The sequence below is a fragment of the Pleurodeles waltl genome, chromosome 2_2 (genome assembly GCF_031143425.1).
Source record: "Pleurodeles waltl isolate 20211129_DDA chromosome 2_2, aPleWal1.hap1.20221129, whole genome shotgun sequence".
Lineage (NCBI taxonomy): Eukaryota > Metazoa > Chordata > Amphibia > Caudata > Salamandridae > Pleurodeles > Pleurodeles waltl.
In genome coordinates this window covers 591,912,086-591,931,778 of record NC_090439.1, presented here as the reverse complement: position 1 = coordinate 591,931,778, position 19,693 = coordinate 591,912,086, and the positions used below count along the sequence as shown (strand labels likewise).

General features: G+C 43.6%; 1 protein-coding gene across 2 annotated transcripts in view; it reads left to right on the top strand.

Annotated features, from left to right (window-relative positions):
• PRKDC (protein kinase, DNA-activated, catalytic subunit) overlaps positions 1 to 19,693 on the top strand; it is a 2,139,921-nt gene that overhangs the window by 127,962 nt on the left and 1,992,266 nt on the right. For both annotated transcript variants that reach the window (XM_069220133.1, XM_069220131.1), the window contains exon 10: positions 12,450 to 12,607. In XM_069220133.1, coding sequence (XP_069076234.1) covers positions 12,450 to 12,607 — 158 coding nt within the window. The remainder of the gene's footprint in view (positions 1 to 12,449; positions 12,608 to 19,693) is intronic.

Below are 19,693 nucleotides of genomic sequence, written 5' to 3'. Positions count from 1 at the left end.
CAAACGTGGCCTCTTCTTTCTGCAATTGGGCCAGGAAGACCTTAAGTGTCAAGTTTACAACTACTTGTCCCTCAACCCTGATATAGTCTTTCTCTACACTAAGCAGTTCTAGGGATAGGTCTTCAGATCTCTTCACCCATCCTCCTGCCCTTTGGAGGTGCTTAGGGAGGAACTTCTGCCCCAGGTGAGGCCAAATAAAAGAGGAGTATTGTTTGAAAGCTTCCTGCCAAGGTAATCTGGAAATGAGACTGAGGGGCAGAGTGCAGGCAATTCTGACTAAACAAACTAAGAGGTCGGGCCGGGCGGTGAAAGGAGTGTAGTCTGACTCCAGGATTAAGACAATACCATGTGTCTGATAAGGACAATTGTTGGAGCCATGATACCAGGTGCCTTTTAGTTTTAAAGTGGTTGTTCTCTGTCCTGAAAGATGCAACCCAAAGATCTGCCATTGGTCAAGTTCAGTCCTTTCTCTTCATTGATGTAGTATATATGTACTGGCAGCTGTGGTTTGCAGCTCTGCTTCTGCACCTATGCAGACGACACACCAGTGATTTTGTTTAACAGATTAGTGGTCAAAATCCTGATCATTAAGAGGGTCTTTGTAACGTTAAGAAATGGGTAGGTAAAAACTGGCTTAAGATCAGCCTGGATGAAACAGAAATCCTGGTTGTGAGAACACATCCCTCCATCTATTTGTCACATCTATGGCCTATTTTACGTGTTCTCTTTCCAGCTCCTAGGGGCAGTAACAAAGACATAGAGTCAAAATAATGCAGCTTAAGATTGCATCTCAAGTCCCGTCTGTAATCTCCTCCTCTACCCTTCAGATCATTCCCTATTTAGGAAGTGGTAGAAGAGCAACCATTTCTGACCTAATTGGTTCCAGACTGGATTATTGCAGTGCCCTCCACATAAGTATAAACAAAACCCTCCTGCAACGATTTCAATCAGTCCTAAATCAACCCAACCCCACACCAAGCTTTTAACTTCTCCTACCCTCTTTCTCCCCGTTTTGTCAGAGCTAAACCAATACTATCACAACTAAACTGGCTTCCTACAGATACTGTCCTTCATGAAATCTCAAAACATTTTGGGGGTCATTACGACCCTGGCGGCCGGCGGTATGTTGGCAGTAACCCCGCCAACAGGCTGGCGGTGTTCCACCAGCAATTATGACCGTGGCGGAATTGCCACGGCCATACCGCCGGCCCCTCCACTTTCCCGCCAGGATTCCGCCCGGCGGTCATAATCCCCAGGGAGTCCCCGACCGCCGGCCTGTCCATGGCGGTACACACCGCCATGGAAAGGCCGGCGGTAAGGGGACTGGGGGTGCCCCTGGGGGCCCCTGCACTGCCCATGCACTTAGCATGGGCAGTGCAGGGGCCCCCAGGCATAGCCCCGTCGCGCATTTCACTGCCCGAATTTCGGGCAGTGAAGGGCGCGACGGGTGCCACTGCACCCGCTGCACATCAGCATTGCTGCCGGCTCTCTTACGAGCCGGCTGCAATGTTGATGTGACATTTCCGCTGGGCCAGCGGACTGTTACCGTCCGCAGGCCCAGCGGAAATGTCATAATAGGGAGACAGAAATACCGCCGGCAATGGCGGTATTCTGTCTCCCGTGGCCTCGGTGGTCTTTTGAAAAGACTGCCAAGGTCGTAATGACCCCCTTTATCTTTATCTCTTGAAAGTACATTGTTTTGTAAATCGTCACTCGAGAATGATTCTTTTGAGTTTTTTCTACTTGACTTTGGATCACTGAGCACTTATCACTTTTCACATCACCTTGATGAAAGAACACAAGACCCAAGGGTGTGCAAGCTCTTTATTATTCATATTTACCATAGTATAATATTACATGTGGCACTGTGAATAAGTGTAGTGAGTAATGGCATAGACAACTGCCCATGTTTGGGATATTGTAAGATGTACGTACTCAAACACATGCCCAGGATCAACATCCTATAACTGGCACAGATTTTGGCTGTATAAAGGTAGGCTAGGGAATCCAACATAATTTTACCTCATTCAGCCGTGGCAGTACCTTAGTGTTTGAAATAGAGCAGAGATGAGGTTGGTGGAGGATTGTTTTAACTATGGGAAGGCTTTGCGGCACACAGTTTGCGTTTATTAAAATTAGAAAGAAGGTGGTTTGAAGTTTCTGCTAAACACAAATTAAAGCATTTAATTTCAGTTTATGTGATGTCTGAATAAAATCTGTCGTATACATGAGCAGTCCTCATGTCCCGAAGTTTCATTGCATAAACAAACATTAATGATCAACATGAACAGTCTTGCTACACCCATTGCTTTACCCACTAATTACACTTGTGCTTCACCCATACTGGCTACACAGTAGCAGCCCAGCCATGGGTGGTTAGCGTTCCACCATGTGTAGCTATCTTCATGGCTGAAGCCTTGGTCGCTACTGGGGACTGCTTCATTGGCAGGCTGCCCAGCACTTTTAGGTGGAAGTCTTTGCAGGCAATTAATTCTAAAGTGTGAATAGAAACAGGAGCATGGTAACTGTGAGCCCATTGATGGCACTCCCTCAACACCTCATGTCCAACCTAGCTGTGCTGTCAAATCAGCTCAGATTGCTGTTGATGTTCCACACCGCAGATGAGTACTCTGAGAGGATTAGGGCGGGAATGGTGACAATTAAGCTTGTTTTCCACTATAGACATAATCATGCCCTTAGGAGAGGGTAGCCCTCCTTCCTTAGTCTAAAGGCAGTCTGAAAACTAACCTCTATAAATATAGATGTTAGGCTTTCTACTTTGTAGTGAAGTGCTGTATAATCTCCTGACTGCTGGATTTTGGCGGCTGCACACTGACCATGGGAGACTCGGTTTGATCCCACACTGTGACAGCTGTGGGCCGAACCCTTTCCAGCTAGCTAGCAGCACCTCATGAGTACCAAAGATAGACTTCTCAGGGAAGTCGCGGTGGAACAGGTCTTATCCCTTTCTCTCAGTGACATAAGTCTCATACATGCAAATACAAAACAGAAGCAGGATCTTGGCTCAGTAGGTTTTATTGAAGCAACTGCATTCTGTGGAAAAATGCATGAATTGTGATTATAAGGATTATGAAGCACAGCATTATCACAGCAGTGATCAAGAAAGTGAAACGCAAGAAGAGTCCCACCATAATGTCACAATAGGGTGTCTTACATCCCTACCTACACTACTAAGTTTCTACATGACAGCAAATAGCAGTGGTAGCCCTAATCAGTATGTATTCAGAGGTAGAAGGAGGTCTGTTAGTTTCCTGGGAGTCCTCCCACATAGACGAAGAGGAACTGAAAGGTCTCAGCAGAAACTGCGATGACAGCATAAGATGGCCAGATGTGTGGAATGTCCCCTCTAAGATGCAGTGTGAGGTATAAAAACAGTACTATTGTTCTAGGAACTGCCCTGGTGTGTCAACAAGTATTTGTTTGTGTAGGGTAGACAATGTTCCCTTTGGACAGGCAATACCAGGTAAATAACGTGTACAGCCTTGGGTTGAGTACAGGATGAGATGTTGTGTAAAGAAATTAGTAACAGATTCAGCATGGAAAGACAACTGTAAAAACAAAAAATGTAGATCTCCACTAAAATGAAGCTTTGCTAAAATAATAAAAGAAATAAAAGCAAAATGTAACTAGGTAAGAGGGCACAGTCCTCTGACCCAGAGCTAAATAGTAAAGAAAAATGATGCACTGTCCTGTAGATATTTAAAATCTGCTTCCTTCATGGCACTCTCCGCCGAGCTATATAGAACAACAATGCTGCACTGTGTCACATGGGCCTACTTTTCCTTGCAGGGAAAAACAGCAAAAGGAGTAAATTGGCCCTTTTCCTCTGTGTCTCTCATGTTTGTCGGACATCTTTGCAAACCCTGTTATGGTTGTCACATTGGCTATGGTCTGTGTGAGTGGCCCTCAAACGGTTTGTGGCCTGAGCATCTGGGAGCTTAATTCTCCCATGCTGCAAAATCGACCCCTTGCAATACAAAAGCGGCAATGCAGCAGGCCAGCAAAAAGCCTGATGAGCAGGGAATCATTCTAAGGTTGTTCTTGGTGCATTGAGTTTCAGCGAGAGTAAGCCATAAATAACCAGGTCTCAAAATAAGATCTTGTTTAAATACTTATCAGCCTGTGAGTATACATTGGGTACGTGTTTAAAATTCTGATTAAAAAAAAAAAAAAAAAAATCTGTAGGACTGCAATATTAAATATTCTGCAAAAGTTTACAGTTTTTCATTCCTGCTCTTTTGATGGAGTAGGATATTGATACTGCAACACAGAGAGTGGCTTAAAGGTTTAAGTGTTATGTGGAACTTCCATTAATTGTTTTTTATGTAACAATGACTCTGAGCACCTCTTGATCAGTGTGATCATATCAGTGTGTGTCCTACTGACCTCTTGCATGCTCTCTCTATCTTTCTGTTCTCTTTCACATTACCTGTGATAGCAAAATGTTCACCAGTGCCATTGCAAATAAATTTGGCTGGGTGGTCACCACTCTGTTTCATCCAGATCAAAAGCGCTTCGTTCTTAGCTATTTTGCTAGACATAACATAGTTCATGCTCATGAGTTATGCCCCTTCCCCTTAGTCCTGGTCCACTTTAGATAGACTTTTGATTTCTTGAACTTGGGAATGTTTTTCCTTATTCTTAGGGAGGACAATCTTGGTCCCTATTTGATGAGCTACATGAAAATCTGCATCAATGTGCTACATCTAAAGGAAGGGTGAAAGGGACCCAGACCTCAGCCCGTTCCCTATTGGCGGTGACATTTGATCTCATTCCTTCTCATCATTGTTAATTTCCTGGACCATTAAGCTTTTAGCAGCATTGGTTCTCTGTGATGTGCTGATCCATTGGTTTCAATGGGGTTACACAGCCGATGCTAATTTCTCTCCCTCTGTGCAGATGCCGTTCTCGTAAGCTCCAGTTAAATTGTCAAAAGGCATAAGTACTTATTTTCTTGATGCAGGGTGATGAATCTGCAACGCATTGTCACATTGTCAAACTTGCCAGTGGGTTGAGAGGTAGAGCTTTAAATATTTGGGTTAGTGGATCACAGGCTAACCACAGTGGGGTTGAGACCTCAACTAGGATCATTTTTTGAAATGCTACATTGGGGCTTGCGGGATAGGTCAAACTCCCAATCGTGGGTCTAGTAGCTCTGTTTAAAATGGTGGCGCTCTACCATTGGCTCCACATTCTTCAAAATTAATATTTTATTTTTTCTGTACAGTGTTCTGGTATTCATGCTGGTTCTTGTGGCCTGGAGGGGTGTCCCAAGTGGAGTTTGAGAATCATTTACAGTCTGATTGGAGACTTGGTATGGCCAATATTCAGTTGTATTATTAGGTTACTCATCCCATAATGATTAATAAATGGCTCTTTGCATGTAAAGATGAAAAGCCAGAAGACTGGAATGTGACTCGATGTTGATGGGCTCTCTGTTCTGGTACCTGATAGACATATTTAATATGGTCTTTATTATTGGGGGTGGAGGGGAGAATCACATGAAATCCTTTGCTGATCCTAGTGTAGACTTTAAGTTGCATAAATCCCAGTTATACAGGTGCCTCCGACTGCACCAGTCACTTGCCCTACACCGCAGTCCAGCTGTTCCTCACTGAATTTAGCCTCCTCAATGTGAAACTCACCATTAATGCATAGGCAGCAAAATTATTCCAAACTTATCGGACTCTGGTATATGTTCCTGATTTGTTCAAGGATTCACACGCAAGCTGGGAGAGTGACCTGACACTATGGATGATAAGGGAAGTGCAAATGTCTTAAGAGTGGCTGCAGTCTCAGCAAGACTGTGTTTAGTTCTTCTCAAGTACTTCCGCAGGATATACTATACACCATAATATTTTGGGGAGTCAAATAGCAGTAAGTCCCAGAACAGTGTTATTTGGAAAACTCATTGAGGACGTCCTTCATAAAGTTTGGAGTTGTAGGGAGTCCTGGAGTTTTTCAGTTGTGGTGAATCCCGTCCTATCAGATGTGCTAGGCTAGCACACTTAGCTGTTTCCTAAAGTGGTACTCTGCAGCTAGGTGGAAGATCAGTCAATCAGTGAATTTGTAAAGCGCAGCTTATCACCCTGAGGGGTTATGCAGGCGCTCTAGAAAGTTGCTGTGCGTCGGCTACTCCTCAAATAGCCATGTCTTGAGCTTTTTCCTAAGTTGAGGAAGGTGTGCGATGATGGTCTGGAGGTGGTGGAGGAGCTGCGCAGGGAGTCCAACGTAGAAGGCATTTCTGTAGTCTAGTCTGCTGGTGATGATAGCTTGGATGACCATCTTTCTGGTTTCGATAGGGATTCATTTGGAAATCTTGCATAGCATGTAGAGTTTATGGAACCTGAAGGATGCCACTAGGTTTATTAGCTTTTTGAAGGTGAGTTTGCTGTTGATGATGCCAAGGTTGCGTGCGTGGTCAATAGGGGTTGGAGGATGTCCAAGTGTGGATGGCAACCAGGGGTCATCCCCGGGGGAGGGGTTGCTTCCGAAGATGATCACCTCTGTTTTGTCCATATTCATTTTCAAGCAGTTTGATCTCATCCATTCCGCGACACACGCCATGGTGTTGCTGAAGGTATCTCTGGGGGTGGCTTGGTCTTCGGAGAGGGAGAGTATTAGTTCTGTGTCATCGGCATAGGAGATGATGTTGAGTCCGTGGGAAAGGACAATCTCGGCCAGTGGCATCAAAGACATTGAAGAGGGTGGGGCTGAGGGAGGATCCCTGGGGGACACCGCAAATGTTGTTCTTAGGCTCTGGCGTAGAAGGTGGAAAACAAACCCTGTGAGCGCGGCCAGTGATAAAGGCATAGATCCATTTGAGGGTGTTTCTCCGGATCCCAATGTGGTGGAGTCTGAGGTGATGCTGAACACAGTGGAGAGGTCTAGGCGGATCAGGGCCAATTTCTCCCGGGTGTAGGAGGGACCTGATGTCGTCCATTGTGGCAGTAAGGGTGGTCTCTGGGCTGTGGTTCATGCGGAAACCACATTGGGAGGATCTGGGCTATGCGCGAGGTCCCTTAACAGCTGATAAATATGTGATTTCTGCTGCTGCAGAGGACAATTACTAAGCACTGGAGGTGTCCGGAAGTGCCCATTAAGGCAAACTCACAGGTGGATACCGTAATCCTGATGTCCTAGGAGCCTCCATTTCACTACGGTTTATATCATTTTTTAATTATAAAGTAACTGGAAACCCAATAGTTTGTGTGTTAAGGCCTCAATACCAACGAGTTATGGAAAAAAAATACACTTTGAGATGCCTATGTTTGACTAAATCGTGGAGTTACAGACAGCAAAAATAGTTGCTAGAGACACATAATGAACAGTTAGGATTATGGATAATTTGTGAATTAAGTAAAGATGCTCCTGTATGACATCAATCGAGAAAAAATGTTGAGTTTCTTTAAAAAGGTAAATGCAAACACAATAGCTTCTGAACTCAGGGCTTAAAGCACAAGCGACCTCATGAAGAATGGGCTTTCAAGCAGCATGTTGGTCAGATCCAAACATTAGAACTATTATAGCTTAACATAAGAAACATGAACTACTAGTATGACTTTTGTCATGAATACATAGCATCTTATGTTTGCAATCCTCCAAGACTTGCAGTTGTCTATGAAAATTTAAGGTATTGACTTGCCAGCAAGAGAATCAAAAACTGGATATCATATGTCTTCTGCTCTGTAAAAAGGTGATTTGTGATCATTTATGAAGAATTTATATTGCACCTTATTTACCATTACAACACATCGAAGTATTAAGAGAAACGGTCTGAAATACATTGAGGAATAAAGTAGTTGAATAAAAATAAATGGATCATCAATCAATCAATAAGAAATTAATTGATATGGACTCCAAACTAATTGTACATGCAATGGTAATCCTAAAGGGAAAACAGTAATTTACCATAAATAAAAGTTAATATGTTGGGGAAAATTATATTGAGAATTTTCTTGGGAATTGAAAGAAGTAGAACAAGATATAAACATTAATGGCTTTTAAGTTAAATATATATGTGTGTGTATGTATGTATGTGTGTGTGTGTGTGTGTGTGTGTATATATAGAATGCCGCTGGTGTTGCAGGGTGCTCCTTACTAGAGCAGCTCTCCACCTAAAATTGGGAACTTCCCAGAGTTCTCCTTTGTTTTTTGCATAATTTATGCGTCACTCTAACCCTGAAAGGGCCTTGGTTTGATTGAGATATATATATATATATATTTGTATTGTTTGGAGAGGACATAAAGATATAAGCCTGTATAAAACAGCCCCTTCTGAGAGATTGAGATTAAGGTGACTAATCTGTTTCGCAGGTTTACCTAGTAGTGGCCATTTTGTTTAGAAGAACTCTTGGAGGTTATTTTTTTATTCAAGTACTTCAAGAAAGAGCAAAAAGCACAATAATGTTTGCCTTCAGGAATTGACAGGGGCTTGTTATTGGAAGTACCTGTATAAATTGTCGCACCTGTCCCTTTTGACATGCTAAATTTAAGACATTTGTGAGATCACCTTTATATTGCTGCATCATGATTTGTTTACTGGTTTGCTAGTACTGAAAAATTGTTGACTGTATGTAGGAAGTTGGCTCTGTATGTACTATTTCAAAGTAAGAAATAGCATGCACAGAGTCCAAAGGTTCCCCTTAGAGGTAAGATAGTGGCAAAAAGAGATAATTCTAATGCTCTATTTTGTGGTAGTGTGGTCGAGCAGTAGGCTTATCAGAGGGTAGTGTTAAGCATTTGTTGTACACACACAGGCAATAAATGAGGAACACACACTCTGAGACATTTCCAGGCCAATAGGTTTTTGTATAGAAAAATATATTTTCTTAGTTTATTTTAAGAGCCACAGGTTCAAGATTTTCAAACAATAATTTAAATGAAAGGTATTTCACTTAGGAAACTTAGGAACTTTGAATTAGCAAAATAGCATATACAGTTTTCACACAAATGGCAATAAGCTATTTTAAAACTGGACACTGTGCAATTTTCAACAGTTCCTGGGGGAGGTAAGTGTTTGTTAGTTTTGCAGGTAAGTAAACCACCTACAGGGTTCAAAGTTGGGTCCAAGGTAGCCCACCGTTGGGGGTTCAGGGCAACCCCAAAGTCACCACACCAGCAGCTCAGGGCCGGTTAGGTGCAGAGGTCAAAGTGGTGCCCAAAACGCATAGGCTTCAATGGAGAAGGGGGTGCCCCGGTTCCAGTCTGCCAGCAGGTAAGTACCCGTGTCTTCGGAGGGCAGACCAGGGGGGTTTTGTAGGGCACCGGGGGGGGACACAAGTCAGCACAAAAAGTACACCCTCAGCGGCACGGGGCGGCCGGGTGCAGTGTGCAAACAGGCGTCTGGTTCGCAATAGGTTTCAGTGGGAGACCAAGGGGTCTCTTCAGCGATGCAGGCAAGGGGGGGAGGGCTCCTCGGGGTAGCCACCACCTGGGCAAGGGAGAGGGCCACCTGGGGGTCGCTCCTGCACTGGAGGTCGGATCCTTCAGGTCCTGGGGGCTGCGGGTGCAGTGTCTTTACCAGGCGTCTGGTCTTTGAAGCAGGCAGTCGCAGTCAGGAGGAGCCTCGGGATTCCCTCTGCAGGCGTCTCTGTGGGGGCTCAGGGGGGTCAACTCTGGCTCCTCACGGTCTGGTAGTCGCCGGGGAGTCCTCCCTGTGGTGTTTGTTCTCCACAAGTCGAGCCGGGGGTGTCGGGTGCAGAGTGCAAAGTCTCACGCTTCCGGCGGGAAACGTGTGGTCTTTAAAAGTTGCTCCTTTGTTGCAAAGTTGCAGTCTTTGTGGAGCAGAGCCGCTGTCCTCTGGAGTTCTTGGTCCTTCTAGATGTAGGGTAGTCCTCTGAGGCTTCAGAGGTCGCTGGACCCTGTAGAACGCGTCGCTGGAGCAGTGTCTTTAGAAGTGGGGAGACAGGCCGGTAGCGCTGGGGCCAAAGAAGTTGGTGTCTCCGTCTCTCTGCAGGTTTTCAGCTCAGCAGTCCTTCTTCTTAGGTTGCAGGAATCTATCTTGCTGTGTTCTGGGAGCCCCTAAATACTCGATTTAGGGGTGTGTTTAGGTCTGGGGGGTTAGTAGCCAATGTCTACTAGCCCTGAGGGTGGCTACACCCTCTTGGTGTCTCCTCCCTGAGGGGAGGGGGGCACATCCCTAATCCTATTGGGGGAATCCTCCATCTGCAAGATGGAGGATTTCTAAAAGTCAGAGTCACCTCAGCTCAGGACACCTTAGGGGCTGTCCTGACTGGCCAGTGACTCCTCCTTGTTTTTCTCATTCTCTCCTCCGGCCTTGCCGCCAAAAGTGGGGCCGTGGCCGGAGGGGGCAGGCAACTCCACTAGCTGGAGTGCCCTGGGGTGCTGTAACAAAGGGGGTGAGCCTTTGAGGCTCACCGCCAGGTGTTACAGTTCCTGCAGGGGGAGGTGAGAAGCACCTCCACCCAGTACAGGCTTTGTTACTAGCCACAGAGTGACAAAGGCACTCTCCCCATGTGGCCAGCAACATGTCTGGTGTGTGGCAGGCTGCTAAAACTAGTCAGCCTGCACTGGTAGTCGGTTAAGGTTTCAGGGGGCATCTCTAAGATGCCCTCTGGGGTGTATTTTACAATAAAATGTACACTGGCATCAGTGTGCATTTATTGTGCTGAGAAGTTTGATACCAAACTTCCCAGTTTTCAGTGTAGCCATTATGGTGCTGTGGAGTTCGTGCATGACAGACTCCCAGACTATATACTCTTATGGCTACCCTGCACTTACAATGTCTAAAGTTTTGCTTAGACACTGTATGGGCATAGTGCTCATGCACTGATGCCCTCACCTATGGTATAGTGCACCCTGCCTTTAGGGCTGTAAGGCCTGCTAGAGGGGTGACTTATCTATACCTATAGGCAGTGTGAGGTTGGCATGGCACCCTGAGGGGAGTGCCTTGTCGACTTAGTTGTTTTATCCCCACTAGCACACACAAGCTGGCAAGCAGTGTGTCTGTGCTGAGTTAGGGGTCCCCAGGGTGGCATAAGACATGCTGCAGCCCTTAGAGACCTTCCCTGGCATCAGGGCCCTTGGTACCAGGGGTACCAGTTACAAGGGACTTGCCTGGATGCCAGGGTGTGCCAATTGTGGAAACAAAAGTACAGGTTAGGGAAAGAACACTGGTGCTAGGGCCTGGTTAGCAGGCCTCCGCACACTTTCAAATCGTAGCTTGGCATTAGTAAAGGCAAAAAGTCAGGGGGTAACCATGCCAAGGAGGCATTTCCTTACACTGTACTTTGTTGTATTGCTTATTGACTTTTATCTATCTTTGATAGAGATTGCTACTTTTAATGCCTTGTATTTTCCTTGTTCTGTTGTATGTATTACTTGGAAATGGAAAATGGTTTTGGATTTGAGCCTTACTCCACTAGCATCCAGTTCAACACTTAAGTTTTCTGCCTTACTATTAGGGAGGTCGTCCGGTGGAGGTGTAGTCAAGTGACAGTAAAGTGGCGTAGGTCCTACAGCCTTTCCTTACATCAACCAATCCATATACTTCAGACTAAACCTTTGTAGTTGTCTTATCTGCCATGCTGCTGTTTTTATGATTGGAATGCTTTTCCATGCACAAAATGATGGCTGAGCTTTTAAGACTTACGTGCCTTACTGCCATTCTTTCTTCACAAGTCTGTGTACATAGTTTGACAGAAAAAAACGGTGATAATGAACAGAGGAAGATCAAGTGATTGTACGTAAGATTGGAGCTTGATACACTCGCTTACATGGCCCATTTATTTTTGACTCTGTATCTTCTCTTCATTTGGTGAAACAAATAATAGTGTAAAATTTAGTTGAACCTACTTATAAGTAGGCATCGTTTTAGAAGCCCGACCTGTTCTTGCCTACATTTATGTAGCCTTGTTTGCAAATATTAGCTCATCATAGACTCAGAAAAAACTGCTGATTGTTATCCATTCTTTAATTACCGTCATTGTCGGCATTCCAAATATTTTTTTTTATCGGTGTAACATTATGTTTGCTGAATTCAAATATCATCAATTTTGCAATGACATTTGCGCCTAGTGTTGAACTTGCAAGTTCTTCCTGAATAGCTCTATCGAGGAGCATTTGTCCAATTTTATCAGATAATGTGACAGAATGTGTTTGATCCTCTATAAAAACGACTTTCAGGTTTAACTGTTGCAATGTTTTGATACCCTTCCATTTTCATACCCGCAGTAGCCAATGTCTTCTCGGATCGTCTGCTGTACCAGATATTGTACCTGTTTTACTTTTATTTTTCACGTTCCTGATTTGTAAGTTGTTGATGTGGATGTTGAAAAATATAAAGATTTATAGGGAGCCAAGGGAGCTAGACTTGAGCTGTCTATTACATTGTTGGGTCTGAATGCCGTAAGAGTTACAAAATGCTGATGTACTTATCATTCCTTGTGTACATTCCTTCATTACAGCTGGCCTGCAGTTATTTACCTTGCATGCAGCTCAGTTCAGCACTTTCCTGATGGATAATTACTACTCCCTCTTCGAGGCAATTTCAAAGTGGTGTGGGCACACAAATCCTGAAATGAAGAAAACAAGCCATTCGGCATTAGATTCTTTTCTAAAACAGGTATGTGACACTGTTACTACTGTAACACAACATTGGCACGTGAACCTCAAGTCGAAGGTGTTTGTAATGATAGTTGCTTTACTAATTGTTGCCTTTATTTTTCTTAGTTAGTTTTTTATAGTTTGCAATTTTTCTTCTTCGTGTTTTTAATATGTACTTTAAAATCAGGTTTGTTGTAGCACACCCCTATTATGTAAACTGGATTCACCACAGTAACAAAGAGAAGGATGGCTCTGAAATGATGTGAATTCTATATATCGCTGTATTACATGAACCAAGCACAAGACTTGACACTACGTGTACTCCACTTTCTCAGCTTCAACTCATCTTGGAAATTCTTACTATTGAAATATCTGTTTTGGCTTCTCCCTGTGTTCATTTTGTTTGCTTGCGTTCTGAGTGAGACTGCTAGCTATGTTTTACAGTGCTGTCTCACCGCAACTTGATCCACTTTACTCTTTATACCAGTGGTCTCCAAACTTTGTAATGCTGCGCCTCCCCAGTTGAAAAACAAAAAATTGAGGCCCACCTCAGAATTTTTCACAATTGTTTCATAAAGATGGCAATGTTTAAATATGTCTAGACCTACTTAAACATTGCAGTTAAGTACTGTTAATTTTTTGAAAATGCAATAAAATGCTTCTGCTTAAAACAAAGGCATGTTATCTGTATAATGCTTACTTTGGCCATGGTCTGGTGCCTCCCCTAGTTTGAAGGCCTCTGCTTTATACCTAGAACAAAGAATGTGTGGTGTAGCGGTCGGAGAGTTACTGTTGTAGATGTTGTAATGAATACCAGGCAAAAACAGGATCGTTTACAGATCCTTTATTCGGTTTCCACTCGCCGCTTCACTCCCTTCACTTCAGTCGACCAGCTTGTCTGCCTCACCTCAATGTTCTAATGCAGACTCCCCCTCAACTGAAGGAATGTTCCATTTAGAGTGCACGGGGAGGTAGGATGGGCTGTACCATTTTTTGTAAACTCTGTTCTAACTAGAGGTATAAGCTGAAAGATACTAATTATATTAACGCTCATTATAACAGTTACCCCCCAAGGCACAGCCAGCACCTTCTGGGATAGCGCCCTGGGTGGAAAAAAGAATGGCACCCTCGCTGCTACTTCTGAATAAAATTGGGCATCAGGGGGCCATTCTTTGTTTACAGGTCAGTCAGTCAGTCACTGGGTGATTACATCAATACAGTGACTGACCACTGAACAATTATATAACGGCACAACAACTAACTAGTCTAATTCACTCACACCTTAGCTCCATCGCGCTGTGGTGCCAAGTTGCTCCTGGAGCGCATGTCGTTATTAGCAAGTGTGGCAGAGGATAATGCGAGGGGAAGGCAGGGGTTTAATGGGCTATTAAAAACGGCACCTGCGGCAAATTCAAAATAAACATTTAAATATTTGAATCATTGGAGCTGAGCGTAGTTTGAAGGGTTTCGGCTTCTTTACGTCATTATTATTAGCATATAAGTGAATGCATTATTTACAAGGTTTTTTTTTCCATGTCTTTTTAATTTAAGTGACTTTGAGATTCCCCCTCCGTTGGCTGTTAATATTTTGGTCTTAAAATTTAAAATGCCATTTTTGTAATGCTCTTTTTAATATCTGATTGATTTTCTGATCTTAGTTCTCATATTATGTTAAGTTTGTTATAGTCCTCTGAAGCGTATCTACCATAAGTGATCCTGAGTGAACATCTTTGAAAGAAGAAAATAAATGTCCTAAGTGAGATTGTCAGAACCCATTCAGGGGCCCACAGGGAAAGCATTTGCTCCTAGACAACAGCCATAGTGGTAAGGGTAGTTTGTCTGCAGCGTCCCTGCTATGACTGTGAAAACTGGGCCAGGTACAGCCCCTACTGCACTTGATTGTTATTGGTAGCAATGGTGAGTAGTCACGGGTTTGTCAAGGATGTTGGTGTCTGGGTGCAATAGGCTCAATACTCAACAGAGACCCAACAGCACAATAACATGTTTGTCCAGCTCAGTGCTTATCTTTATAAAATGAAAGTACTTTATTATAAGTTAAAACTCAATACTACGCAAAACACAATCAAATACCCAGGTCATGAGACAAATACTTCCAGGTAAGGCTGTGTACCCCTTTCTCTCTCTGTCCCTTTACCTCTTTGCTCTTACCTTGATTACCAGTCTTTAGCAGCAATAGCACTCTTTCTCTTAGCCCTCTTGCTCTTTAGTCTGTATTTGTTCTTTGCTGTGGAGGAGGTGCTCTGGCCTGTGTTGAGCCATGTGGCTCCTCCAGTCCTAGCAGTGATGCTCAGGCATCATGACAGTGTTGTGGAGGCAGCATACAGTTGTCTTCCGATACCAGACGCCTCATCTGGATAGCTCTTACCTCTGTCGCTTCAGCACACTTGCAAGTACCTCAAAATAGCAGCTTTCACTTACTGTGGCATAATCTGTACAAGCAAACAATTGACAAATGCTGGGGCTAGCCAAAATCTTAGTCTGTTTGGCACATGTGGGTGAGTGCGATGGCTTCACAGGCTGCTTTTTCTGCAGTGCAGACTGTTCAGTTGTAAGTGGGCAAGTGCCACAGCTACCTCAGTGAGCCACTTTAGGCACACAAGCGTGTGCCCCAAGTCAGGGCTGGTCCCTTCTGCAGTTGCGCAAACCGCTGATACACACATTAGTAAGTGCTGTGGCTGCAACAGCAGAGTTGATGAGTGAATCTACTCGGGCACATTTTGGCAGTGCCACATATGCTTCCTTTTAGCTTCAGTGACTGACTCAGAATCTGGTGCACAGTAGTCATGCTGTTCACAAGTATGTTAGATGGACCCATAACACTGGAGTCAGCTATTCTTGTCCACCCAGGACTCTGTTACTCCTGCATTGATGTCTTGCTCCTTCACCCTTCCTCCAGGCAAGACTCTACAGGTGTTCAAGGTCAGGGAAACCAGTTCTTTCTCCAGACCAAACTCCAGGTGATGTCCCCTCACCTCTGGTAAGCTGGCTTTTCAGGCAGACATCTGCTCCGGTTGCGTTGTATTCCTCTGGTTACCCTGTGGATCTCCCCCTTATTGGTCAAGGAGAACTTGGAACTGGAACAACTGTTCCCACGTTTATGCATACATTGCAGACAGGATGTATATTCTTAATCTGCTCTTATAGACTGGTTTGGATCGGTTCTCCTTTTATGCATCCGTCACAGGATATCTTCTAGGCTGTTTTCTAAAATCAGCCTCTGTCTTGGGCAGAGGTCTTCAAACTGTGCCTCCCCCCAGGGTTTGTGGATGTATTCCAGGGAAAGGGGAGAGGTGTGGGGAGAAGATGGTGGAAATGGCTTGGCAAAGAAATGTAAATGACCTGGAGGTGCAACTTTCTTTATTAGGCACGTTCCCAGGCTGTCTTCATTTACTAACATTCCTTCAAGTGCAAAAAAGTGTGGGAGCTGTAATCTGGAGTGCCCAGGGGATTGGGGTACCTCGAGTGTGGTGGCAGAGTCAAAGACATAGCGAAAAAGAACAAAATATTCTGTAATTATTATTTTTTTGCCTTCTTGTAATTGCATATAAAATTACGCAAATAAGTGAAATTAAAAATAAATGCAAGTTAAACATCCTATAATTGTTTGCAAATCACGTAATCTGTCCATGCCTAAAAAATTAATGTGATCACTGCAGATGTCTTTGTGGGACCAGAAAGGCACAGAATTGAATCCTCCATGGTACGGTGTGGAATACTGACTTATGTATTTATAGTGTTATGAAGTCCCAGGCTGTAACCGAAAGCACTGTGAATATGCAAATGATTATTTTAAAATAATATAACAGACAGTGTAAACTAGGCTGCTGCAAATGTTTTTCCTTTGTTTGCAGTTGTATAGAGCGCAGACTCAACCCCAATGGGATTGGAACTCTTTATGTGAGCACCAGTTATATTATTAGTATTAACCTCACAACAGTTTTTTTTAGTCAAAGGGAGATTAAGTAATTTACCTAGAATCACTGAATGTTCGACAGATGCCGGGATGCAATTGAACCTGGTTTCCAGTTCCAAAGCTTGCAGCTCTTGCCGTAATACCACATCCTGAAGTAGTGTTTGAGATCATGGAAGTTATTTCAAAACATGTATTTTAGCAATAAGTAGACTGTACCTCGTGCAATTTTTTTTTTTTTTTTTTTTTTTTTTTTTTTAACTGAGTGTCTCAATTACTCCGGAACTCGGCTGATAATACCCATCTATTACCTTAATCTCAATAACCAAGAAGCTGTTGGGGACTCTCATAAATTAAGATAGTGGGAAGACCTTTTTCTTCTTTCGCTCTTTGAGCCCCACGACTCCTTTCGCTTTTAGGCAAAGGCACCTCAATATCAGCATGTTTTTGTAAAAAGTGAGTCCAGAGGGTGGCAGGGTAGAGACAAACAGGATTGCAGTCAGATGCTGAGCCCTAATATTCTTTGCTTAAAAGTAATGGCAAAAAAGAAACAGGAAGAGGAGCGAGATCCATGGATAGTGTCAAAGAAACGGCCCTACAGAGGGGGGCACTAAGTGGGGCTCATTTATTCATTTACTAATGATCATAGACCACTTTCTCAGAGAGATGCCCACTAGGACGGGGGGGGGGGGGAATATGTAGGGGCTTTTTAAAGCTACTGAGGCCAAGGGTGTAAGGGACCACTGATGTACTACAAAAAAGCAGAGTGGGAGCCAATGTCTCTCTTTAATATTTTTTTTACCACAAAGGGGCAGAGAGTATAATTGATGCTCCAATCATGGCGGTTTTACTATTGTCATTTGCTTGCATTGGGTTATAATGTACACTTGCTATACCAGTGTTACTTTCTTCCTCGGAGCAATAGCTCAAAGGAGGGAAAAATGGAAGCAGGTGAGACACCTTAGTTTAGCCTCAGAGAGATAGCAGGGAGGGGAATGTGGCACAATCGGAGCTTTCTTATTAACAAATGGCAGAGGAGACAGTCCAGTCTGCAAGGTAGTAGCTATCAGTGAAGCAGGTGCAGCGTTTTTCCTAAACATTTTATTTCTTTAATACAGGTAAGTGTACAAAAAGAAAAGAGCTTGTGATCGCATAACAAACCACGGCATGTGCAGAGGTAAAAAGATGCAATTACTCAAGAGACATATGCGGATAACAAAATCAATTGGTAAACACAAGTAATCAAGTGTATTCTGTTGAGATAAATAAGACACAGAGAATCATAAAAAAGAGAAGAGAAAACCTTACAATGAGAAGTTGTGGGTAAGGAGTCGCAGTGGGATAAGAAATAAAAATTAAAGACGATCAAGAATTATTGTCATAAATTTGGATTGAAGGTTTGCCATCAGTACTGTTCACATGTCTCTAGATAGGAGATGTGTGTTGTACATGCCATAGTGAGAATGACTCCAGTTGAGGGACTAAGACAAAAATAGGAGCGAGTAGGGATGGGTGCTGAGGGGAAGGGAGGAGGAAGTCTCATGCAATAGATGACACAGTGTGCTTTTAAGCTCAGTGATCGAGGATTGTGGGTAAATATTAAAGATTAATAGGTTTCCCATTATGAGGGTTGATTGTGGATCTAAAGGTCGAATGTATTCCATATACCCTGTGGGATTATAGAGTATCCTCTAGTGAGGGATTGGGTTACATGTGTGCTTCTCAAGTAGGGGACCCAGGACCAGCAAGTGTGGAATTGAAACATTGTTATTAGATTTCCATTAAATCAAGACTACTTTGAAGGCAGTGGTGAGCAGAAGATCAAGTAAAGGAAGGTTAGCAGTAGGGAGTTCGAGAGGAGGGTCTGGAACAGTTGGCCCCAGGGTGAGAGGCAGATAATTCAGTGGAATGAGGGTTTTGAACATTTTGTAGAACTGATTAGAGATGTCCTGCCAGTAGTAAGATAGGTGTGGACAGGAAAAGAACATATGTTCCTTATTACCAGCTGATGAGTTGCAGGTCCAACAGGCATCCAAATTGTTGAGTTTTAGTTTGACCAATTTAGCGGGGTCCAACATAGAAAGTGAGCAACAAATAATCTAGTTTGTGGTAATGAGGGGAATAGTTTGTTCTGGATCAACTTTAAGCCTATTTCTGACCATGTTTCTTCACAGGTGGGTGTTAAGTTTCTAGAGGACAAAAAAGGAAGCCCCTTCATGAGGTAACGGGGGTGGTGTAGAGCCATGGCAAAAAATAGTAGGTTGTTGATTCTAGCGGCAGCGTAATCCTCCCACCCCCAATGAGTATCCCTTGCAGTTTCTGAACTAGCGATGATTTATGTAAGGGCCCTAATTTGAAGATTTTAGCCTTGAATTTAAGGAATTCATAAAAGTTAGTATTTGAAAGGTCGTGCTTATTTTTCAATTGAGTAAATGAGTGGTTTGGATTCTACATCAAGGTCAGCTATAGATAGGATTCCTTTAGAGGTCCATGTTGAAGCGATGGTTGCTGAGTGAGGCATTTGTAGTTTTTTATTATGCCATAAGGACACACAGAGGGATTTGTGAATATTGGTTCACAGGATTCAATTTAATTTCAGTAAGGCCGAACTAGTATCTTTAAATATTTTCATGGAGTGATTGTAAGGGATAAGAAGGCCTGTTGCAAGATTGGAGTGTTGGTCAGGGAAGGTGGGAAGGGTTGAAAGAGGTAAAGGTTGAAGCCTGCTATTAAGACCCTCAGATATCACCAGGGCAGCAGGTGCAGTTGCATTGAGGCACATGAGTGCGTGGGGGCTCCCAACAGCCCAATTATGGGGAGCAGTATTTTTGGGTCAATTGTTTTTTTAAATGTAATTTACTGTTTTATAAGGCTCACATTTATTGTGGTCTATGTGCTACAGAAAAGGTACCATTAAATGATCGCATAAGCCCTCGTCCCCTGTGCTCAGCCCCGTCTCTTCCACTCCTCAGTCCTTGTCATAAAGTTTTGAAGGGGACCAGACTACAAACATCTTGCTTAGGGGGGCTCAAAGGAAAAAAGTTTGAAGTCCTCTTATCTAGGGTGATGCTATTCTTAGCAGTTTGATCTCCAGGTCCTCTTATCTAGGGTGATGCTCTTCTTTGCAGACTGTTCACACCTGTGAACAGTCTGCAGTGAGCTATCAAAACCACA